General features: G+C 37.9%; 1 protein-coding gene across 2 annotated transcripts in view; it reads left to right on the forward strand.

The window, feature by feature from the left end:
- LOC143930670 (alpha-2-macroglobulin-like) overlaps positions 1-9,968 on the forward strand; it is a 106,143-nt gene that overhangs the window by 89,465 nt on the left and 6,710 nt on the right. For both annotated transcript variants that reach the window (XM_077455181.1, XM_077455180.1), the window contains 7 exons: positions 1,230-1,304; positions 1,662-1,824; positions 2,903-3,126; positions 5,279-5,494; positions 6,100-6,224; positions 7,568-7,658; positions 7,745-7,810. In XM_077455181.1, the coding sequence (XP_077311307.1) occupies positions 1,230-1,304; positions 1,662-1,824; positions 2,903-3,126; positions 5,279-5,494; positions 6,100-6,224; positions 7,568-7,658; positions 7,745-7,810 (960 nt within the window). The remainder of the gene's footprint in view (positions 1-1,229; positions 1,305-1,661; positions 1,825-2,902; positions 3,127-5,278; positions 5,495-6,099; positions 6,225-7,567; positions 7,659-7,744; positions 7,811-9,968) is intronic.

Genomic DNA, 9,968 nt, shown 5'->3' on the forward strand with positions numbered 1-9,968 from the left:
CACTTAGGGGTGTACTCACATATGTTGTCGGCGGTTTAGACATTAATGGCTGTGTGCTGAGTTATTTTGAGTTGACAGCAAATAGACATACTTATACAAGCTGTACACTCACTACTTTGCATTGTAGCAAAGTGTCATTTCGTCAGTGTTGTCACATGAAAAGATAAAATATTTACTTAAAGTGGAGGGGTGTACTCACTTATGTGAGATACTTTATATACCAATAGTGAGCAGACTCTGGATACAGGTTTACATTCTCAATTTCCCACTTATGAAGCATTACTAAATAAACCTATTCCTGACCTTTTTTGAACTGAAAAGGCATTGGTCCTCCATGTATATACAGCCACCAAGCTTACAATAGCCAGGGCTTGTTAGGCCCCAAGCTTCAAATCCATAAAAAATAGGTTGAACAATATCATGGTAAAATTAAAAAAACTCACAGCAATTGATGCCCACACTAAATTTCTTCTTATTTGACAGCCTTGAATATCCTATTCCCAACCCTCATGCTTTGAGGATTCTCTATTAATCTTTTAACTTTACAGGACTTTAAACCCCTGGGACCCCTTCCCTTCTTTTCCACCTCTCTTCAACCCCTACACATTCCTCTTGGACCTTACCCCACCTTCTTTTCCTCTGTTTTTTCCTAAACCCACTCATCCATTTTTCGTAGTCTCAACATCTACTTTAGATCAATATCCTTCTCTCCACACAATATTTGCACAATCTTGAGTTCTTGAGTTGAGTTTTTATATCCCAATAGTCACAGCTGGAAGAAATCCAAAATTCTGATCTCCACATATAATATCATATAGTTGAGTATAGTCCTATGTACCCTATCCTAACATACAGTATCTTAATCTTGTCATTGTTATTATATTGCATTATTATATTATTGCTACTTTTGTATAATGTTGACCGACGTGTATACGTCTATGTCAGTTTAATAATTGGGTATTGTCAAAATGTTACCATGGCTTTTTAGCATCCCAATAAACATTTGTAAAAGAAAAATATATATCTGATGAATCCAAACATACATATGGGCAACATTACCCATCTGCCAGCTATTTAGAAATGTATTTGGGATATAACTGTTATCATCAAATGTATTTGGGTTATCACATCGAAGTGACACCAAAGCATATCCACATATTCTGCGGTCAAACTGCTCTGTAGACACGTGACTGTCAATTTATAAATATATTTTTTATTTTATTTTTTAGGGAGGAGTGAATAATGAAATAGCGTTGTCTGCCTACATTACCATCACACTGTTGGAAATCAAGTTGCCTGTTACGGTATGAGTATACACAAAACGAATGTAAAAGACTTCCAGGTGATAACTGGCTAGCAATGTTTGCGTGAATTGCAAAAACCAAGCTCAATTTTAAAAATGTGAACCTAAAACCTTTTTATCAGGAGAAATAAACACACTGGTTATGTTACAATCAATACATATTTAAAAGAAGTCGTACTCAGGACTAGAAATTTTGTACTAATCCAGTGTTTATGAAAATGCCTGTTCCTTTAATCCACCAATGTTCACTTGATGGCTTGTAGAACAGATCTAGCCAAATCTTATAATTAGTTATTGGTAGATTTATTTGAGCATATACTGTATGTGTCTTTGTAAAAATAAACCTCTGTCTTCATAGCACTTGGTGGTCAACGGTGGCTTGTTGTGCCTGGAGAGGGCTATAGGTAATGAAATGGACCTTTACACAGAAGCATTAATGGCGTATGCTTTCACGCTTGCTGGAAAACTGGAACTTCGTGCCCGACTCCTTCATGACCTTGATGGCAAGGCCATCAAACAAGGTATGAGCATGTGGTTTCAGAACTAAGTATGCCCTACATGCTAGATAAACTCAGATGGGCAACTGATATTGTATATGTATACGGTAATCAATCCAATGCTTTCCCATTTATAACCTACTTTAAAAACATCACAGTTAGAATTTAGTTATAATTGGTTGAGATAGATATACATACACACACATACACACACTTATTAAAGAACCAGTATCATGAAAAATGCTTAATTCTTAGCTAACACTTGTGATTGAGGTGTGGTAAAAATAGGTGGTTGACTCCCCAATCACCCCCCAAGCTGCAGCAGGACATGATTGGACATATGTCACTATCATGATGCTTTGCTTCATGGTAAAAGTTATCCCCACAAATCATCTCAATGTTCTAGTCTTTCCCCTCACCGTCACTTTTGCATACATGTAAACAAATATGGAAAATGATTTATGAAATTAAAAATCCAGGTTTTGAATACTTTCCTCATGTGTATAATCACATACTGTTAACAGAATTCAATCTATTTCATATCCTCTAGTAAAACTATTATTTCTTTTCTTGTTGGAATATAAAGGCGTTCTGTGAGCCTGTGCATATTAAATGATTGTGCAGCTCTTCTTTTGTAATAACGTATACTGTATATTACAGTAGAGTTACATTATCCCTAGTATCAGCTATCAGCTTGTATCTAGGAGTTGCCCATTATTTGAAGGACTAGTATCTAGGTAAGTGTGCGTGTGTGTGTGTGTGGGGGGGGGGGGGGGGGTTGTTTGCAGACCAGTTCTCTACTTCTAGCAAGTGTCGAATTTTGCTAAAGAGTTTCTGGGGTTTCATTGCTCATTGGCGCACCTAAAGAGATGTTTGAGGTTATGGGTAGGAACTGCTGAGTGCCAGCCGGTTAGTGACCTAATCACTTTTTAGTGATTCATTAACTCTCCAGTGTCATTTAAAGTTAACGTATGCCTTGATATTCTGATTTCTAAAAGTCAATATAGTCAGTGGGTTAAAACCATATGATTCGAGAAACTTTTTCCATCAAATCTTGATCAATTGCCAATATAATCAACATTACAAAAATGTAATATTTCAGATGGTACAATCCACTGGCAACGTCCAGAATCCTCAGAAGACTCTGCAATTATAAGAGACCCTTACGACAAAGCCCCATCCCTGGCAATAGAGACGACCGCCTATGTCCTGCTGGCTATGTTATCCAAACCCAAGATCAATGGCGAGGATATGACACATGTTTCAAAGGTGGTCTCATGGATCATAAAGCAACAGAATCCCACTGGTGGTTTTTCATCTACCCAGGTATATGGCACGTCACCTGTCCTCTCCCTTGTATTACCCCTCTTTATACTGATTTGTACTATTTGTCCCTTCTGCACCTCATCTATTTGTAGATCAGTAATCAAATTGTATTGAGGCTTAAATTAAATAGTAGCCACGTCCTATTTATAATAACTCTAAAAAACTTTTTAAAAAACACCAAAAACAACATTGTGTAACAAAAAGACTATTAAAGGCACCCATGCACATATAAAATTTTTTTTATTTGTATACACATTAAAATATTAAGTATAAAACCCATACAGCATGTTACAAATGAAGCAACCTCATCTAAAAAGGGTTATGTCTCACTCCCAGCTAATGTGGTCATTATTTTCCACCTGGCTCTTTCAATTTTGTAATCGAAACATAAGGAACAAGAGGGAGCCAACAGAGCCACCCACAGAGTGAATTTCAACTAGCCCTACACATGAGGAAGATGCCACAGGTATGGTGGTCACAGATCTCAGATTTGTCCGATGGTGGTGAGGGAGAGTTCCTCTTTGAATGTTAGGCCTCATGCACACTGGATGTTTTAAAGCTGCTCAGGCGTTTTTTTTCCCCTGTCGCTAAACTCCCTGCATGTTAGCCTATGTTTCCATGTACACATAGGCTTTTAGCGGCAATTAGTGGCAAGAAAAAAAACCCATTACCAGTGCTTCCAGGAGCAACAGAGTTTTGGCAGAAAACACGCTTGACGTTGCTAAACGCGTCTAAATATGCCTAAACTCAGGGCACGTTTGGCACTTCAGCATTTATTCATTTCAATAGTCAGAATAAATTCAACTTATTATACTGTTTTCATACCCAGACTCTAGTAACATACATTGCAGTAATCTACCCAGGTCTTAAAGCCCAATAGAATTTCTACTTTAAGTTAGCTAAGTACATTCAAGGCACATCAAAAGCAATGTCCTACAGTTCATTATACTTAGAAAGCAGCTACAGGTAGAGTAGAAAGACCTGTCTCCTGCCAGCATGTTGTAGAGAATGACCCTTGCTCTCTTTTCTTTTTTCTTGCTTTCGTATAAGACACCTGGAATGCATTTAGCAAATTTAAACTGAGAAATACATTTAGTTAGCGCTCCCTTACAAGTAGCTGAAGTCACATGGAAGATCTTAGGGTCAGATTGGCTAACCTGAGTAAAAGAGAACCTCTTACCAACTTAAGAAAATGTAGGTAAAAGCACAGAAATTCAGGTATTTTGAATGCTTACATGCAGAATTTTTCTTTTTGATAAACAACTTTTTATTCACATGCAATGTGCCTTTGAATCTACCTGCAAACCTGACTACTCCAGGAAGAGTCAATTCCTAAGCACAGCCCCATCCTTCCTTGCATGACATGACCCTCTTCACTTCTGGGAGTGTCTATTTACTCTCTTTGCTGGGCTGGCCCAGCATCTCACCCCCATACATAATCTTTTACATAGCAGGTGAAGGAGCAAACTATTGAATGTCACTTATAGGGCTGCTGACATCACATTTAAGGTGGTGGCACAACACAGCACTCCCAGGGATTTTGGATGGCTACATAAGGGAGGATTTTTGTAAATAACACACATAAAATACATTAAAGACACAGGCTGTATAACTGTAATGCCCCATAAACACGAGCTGAATTTCCATCGGAAAAATCTTGGATGGTTTTTCCGACAGAATTCCACTCAAGCTTGGCTTGCATACACACGGTCACACAAAAGTTCTCTGAACTTTCGCCCATCAAGAACGCGGTGACATACAATACTGCGCCGAGCCGAGAAAATTAAGTTCAGTGCTTCTGAGCACGAGTCAAATTGTTTTCGAGCATGCGTGTTTTTTTGCACGTCGGAATTGCATACAGACGTACGGAATTTCCGATAGGAACTTTTTCCGATGGAAAAATAGAGAACCTGCTCTCAATCTTTTGCTGCCAGAAATTCCGCCAGCAAAAGTCCGATGGAGCATACACATGGTCAGAATTTCCAACCAAAAGCTCACATCGGACTTTTGATGGTGGAATTTCCGCTCGTGTATACGGGGCATAAGAGAAGATTTTTGTTGAAATGAATTGTCTAGCGACATGGCCTCTTTAATATTAAAAGAGATAAGTATCAATTACCCTAATCTTTATTTTATATTCCGTTGTACTCAGGACACAGTAGTTGCTCTTCAAGCCCTAGCCTTGTATGGCTACTTTGCTCACCAACATGATGGTCCTCGTGATGTAGTCGTCACCCTTGGTGAAGCTCCAGTTGCCAAACTCCATGTAGAGGACTCAAACCGCCTGCTTCTGCAAAAAGTCCAGCTGCCTGAAATTCCTGGAGATTACACTGTATCCATCAATGGACCTGGCTGTGTTTTTATACAGGTTAGTACCCATGCACACAAAATATCCAGCCCAGATACTGAAATTTTGAGTTTAACAAAAATTTTGAGCCTGTTGTATGTGACTGTCCATAAATGAGTGTTGTTAACTGTTTAAGTGTGGAATGCCATACAGATCAGATCTGATGGTACTTTGGCTATCTAGAAGCACAACTTTTGGCAGAGAAAATCTGCTTCCTATGTTCAATATACTTAAAGAGTAACTCAACTTTGATGAAAAATAACACAATCCACTCTGAGAGATCAATGTATTTTGTAGGTGTGGAGCTGGTTGTTAATGATTATTACTCATCTTATTACACCCCCCCCCCCCTTCCCAACTTTATGTTATACATTTCAGTTGAGCTCATCTTGATGCTCTTCTAGATCCTATTTATAGGTCAGATAGAGAATGGCCATGAAAAGCATGGTGCCATCCTGCCAGAATCTCCCAAGTCATACAGACAACCCCATACTGGACAAATAAACAAATAAACAATGCTTGAAAATACGCAATGGTTAGAAAGCATCTAATTGTTTGCTGTTTGCTGTTGATCTATTGCAAAATGCGTATTTATATGAATATTAATAAGCCAAATTGTTTTATAGAGTACTCTGAAATACAACATTCCTCCTCCTGAAGGTGAAGCTCCATTTACCATCACAGTGACTACAGTACCGAAAATATGTAGCCCCAAATCCTTCAAGTCTTTTGGCATTTCGGTCAATGTAAGGTGAGTCTAAATGCTAGTCCTCAGGTCAGTTCTCCCAGTTGGGGAGATTTCCTTCACTTCGCATTTTGGATACTCAACAGGAGGTAAAAGGAAAGTTCTACAAATTGAAGAAACAATATGGAAACAATTCATATTTTCCCCAGAAGGAACTGCTCTGAGAGCCTCTTAAATGGGGCAAGCACCTCACAAGTCCAATCTCCAAGACTGTCTTGAATCAATCAGGGTCCTATTACACCCGGTCCAAGAACCCTGTCTCCCTGCACCTTCTTGTTACTCAGCCCCCCCTTACTCCCCCCCTCTCCAATGTAACTCCCCCTTGCTACACATCTTCTCCCTATGTTTCCTAATACATTCATAGGCTGAAAGACTAAAATGGAGAGCAAGAAGAGAGAGTAGTAGAAGTGGGGACAAGGGAACCCTCAGTCTTCTTGTCCTACCTATTCCATCAAGCAGATAATTGTACATGTAATGTACAATTTTATTACTGAACATCAACTCAGGAACTGTTTTACATCTACAAAGTAATGTAAGATTAATGTACATCTGTAACCCTATTCCTTCCCCATCTCCCCAGACTGTTGTTGTTTCTTGTTTGTCGTGTACGAAGATGTACAATGTCTGTATTGCTGTGCCCTTGCCCACGTTGGGCGTTGATAAAACCATATTTAAAAAAAAACTTGTTCAAAAGCAATACATTTCATAGTTATTAGGTTAATTATACAACAAAATATCAATTTATCTTATTATATACTTATTTAAATCATACATTTTAATAAACATGAAATAAATAAATGTAAAAAAACCTTACTTAAAAAACATTTTGCACTGCACAATCTTACTGTATCTGTCATCAGCAAAAAATCATAAGTAGAAATCCAGTTCTGGAAAAGGGAAACGATAGTGGTTTAATTTAAAAATAGATTTATTTTAATTTGTGCATGTTTTTATTAAGTTAATAATATGTTAAATTATAACTGTAACTTATATTTATATAAAAAATGTATTTATGCATTTTAATAAAATATAAATACCCTATTTTTTACTATACATACATAATCATTATTTTACATTGAACATTTGATACATGACCGTTGTTTCCTCATAGCATATTGAGATAATTAAAGAGACAGCATAGAAGAAGTCGACTACCTTTAGGCTTACTGTGTCCAATTAAAACTTGGGATGGAGCTGACCTGCTCAAATATGTGAAAAGGAGCTGAGACTATTAGTTCTTATTCACCTTAAAAAAAATAAAAAATAAAGCTTCCTTAATCTTGCCCACAATAACATTGTATACAAAATCACTACACGTTTCCTTTAAAATATTTGTTTTTTTCCTACAGCTACACTGGCAATCGGGTGAACTCCAACATGGCGATAGTAGAAATAAAGCTGCCATCTGGGTACATTCCAGTGAAGGCTAGTGTCAGACAGGTAATTATGCTGATTTTATGCCTGTGTTTTGTGGTCAGCCCTGCCATGACATAAAATTGACATTTCACGTACTTCTTTTTTTTCAGCTGTTAAATGGAATAATTCAGAAGACAGAAAGCTATCCCAACAAAGTTGTTATCTACATTGAAAAGGTAATTTCTGTAACAGGTTTATAAGGGTATGATTGGTAAGGTAGAATGAGTGAACTTTATGTCACTAGAATGTATTGGATGCCTCAAAAAATTGCATGAGAAAAACTATTTGGCATGATTGTTCAATGGTCTGCATATGAAGCAAAGAAAAAAGCAGCAGAATATATGGACTGATAGTATGACAGCGTCAAGACAACTTAAGTGAACAAGTTTTTGACTTATGAAGAACTAAAACCCAGGATTATACACCCCATATTCCTATAGTAATCATCATTTTTATTCCAAGAAGTACTTCCAAGAAAAGAAAAAGAACACTGATCAAAACATTGATACGATTGTGGGTGGGTGTGTTATGTTTTATTCCAGCCAGGTTAGGAGAAGAGATGGATATTTTATTTTAAAAAGGATAGAACTTTATCAGTCTTCACTATTCTTCACAAGATTTTGGAGCGTATATATACAGGGCTGTTTTTAAGGCAGGGCAAAAGGGGCAGCTGTCATTGTAGTGGGGCCCAAAGCAGCTGGCTCATACTTGCCAATTATCCCAGTTTAAAATTCCTTGTCTCTTCATGTGTCCTGATATCTCAGTGTGAAGTGCTGCTACTAATGCTGCCCAGCTCTGCCCTATTGTTGTGTACAGATGACTCACCTGCAGACCCTGTGTTTACATGTAAATAACCAGCATTCATATGTAAATAGCAGCATCATTCATATGTAAATAGCTGCATCCGGCAGCATAGATATGTAAATAAAGGCGGCATCCATATGTATAGCATGACCCCCTGGAGTGAGGAGATGATGTGCTGTAACCTCTAGCAACGAATCAGTGAGCAGTATTACTGTACAGTAATCTCAACAAGCAGAAATCATGTGCTGTAACCTCTAGTAACTAATCGGTGAGCTGTAATGTGTGCTGTAACCTCTAGCAACCAGTGAGTGAGCGGTAATGATACACTGTAACCTCTGGCAACCAATCACAATAGCTGCCTGATCTGATTCAGTAAACTGATTTTGAGTCTATCTGCTATTTATTGTATGTCTCAGAGCAGGTGGAGAGCAAAACTGCATGGGGGGGCCCAAGAAAAGTTTTGCCCAAGGTCCAATCAATATTAAAGACGGCCCTGTATATATAGAAATCTATGCCCATTAAGCCAAATGAGCATTTGTGAAGTCAGGTACAGATGTTAGACATGAAGACCTAGCTTGCTGTTGTTCCATCTTCTTTTCATCTTAAAGGTGCATGATAGGGTTAGGTCAGGGCTGTGACCATTGGACCAAATCTTTAAACCATGTCTTTGATGACTTGTGCACAGGGGGTGAACAGTAGTGGGCCTTCTCAAACTGTTGCTACAAAGTTGGAAGTGCAAAATACCCCTGAAAAAGAATGTGAAAGTCTCAGTCAAGAGATGTCTCATTGACTGTACATTTCATATTTATTATAGAAGTAGAATCAAATAGAATGGCAATTGCTGTTTTATGGAGAATGTATTCTATGTTAAACCCAAGCCCCAGCCAAAATTGTATTTTGTATTGCCATATGTCTCCATTTGGGAGATTATGCCTCACTTCCCGTCTAAATGATAGGTTTCAGGCAGAATGCAAAGAAGAGAGACAAAACAGTATTTCCAAATCTCACATAAAAAAACAAAACTGAAGCTTGACTACTTGTATAACTTTCTTTAGCAATATAGTCTAAAAAGCAAATCAAGGCAAACCATAGGTTTTGGGCTTTTTTTGATGGCATCAATTTGACATCAGTTTGAATTGCTTTTGTATTCATAATTTGATGACACAGTGGATAACCTAGCATATCTGGCACTGGGGAAAGGTAATTTTTTTTTAACATATAAAAACAAAGATTGGGGCTACACAGTATATTATTGTTACACGCCACATGTCCAAACACATAATATGGTGCACTGACCTCTAACTGAGTATACAGGAAAAAGGAAACAGTGGTTACCACATTCTGGAGGTAAAGCCTCCTCGGTGGGCAACCCAGCAGTTAATGAGGCAGCAAACTGGACTTGCTGGGGTGAATATAAAATGTACTTTAATATTGTCAGAAAAATAATAATTCCAATAAAATGAGCATGAAAACTCAGTTTAACCACACGGTGCAGACACTGTCCCTCCACCACAGCATAAAAACCAATGT

The sequence above is a fragment of the Lithobates pipiens genome, unplaced genomic scaffold (genome assembly GCF_037356315.1).
Source record: "Lithobates pipiens isolate NorthernLeopardFrog02 unplaced genomic scaffold, aLitPip1_a1.2 Scaffold_25, whole genome shotgun sequence".
Classification (NCBI taxonomy): Eukaryota; Metazoa; Chordata; class Amphibia; order Anura; family Ranidae; genus Lithobates; species Lithobates pipiens.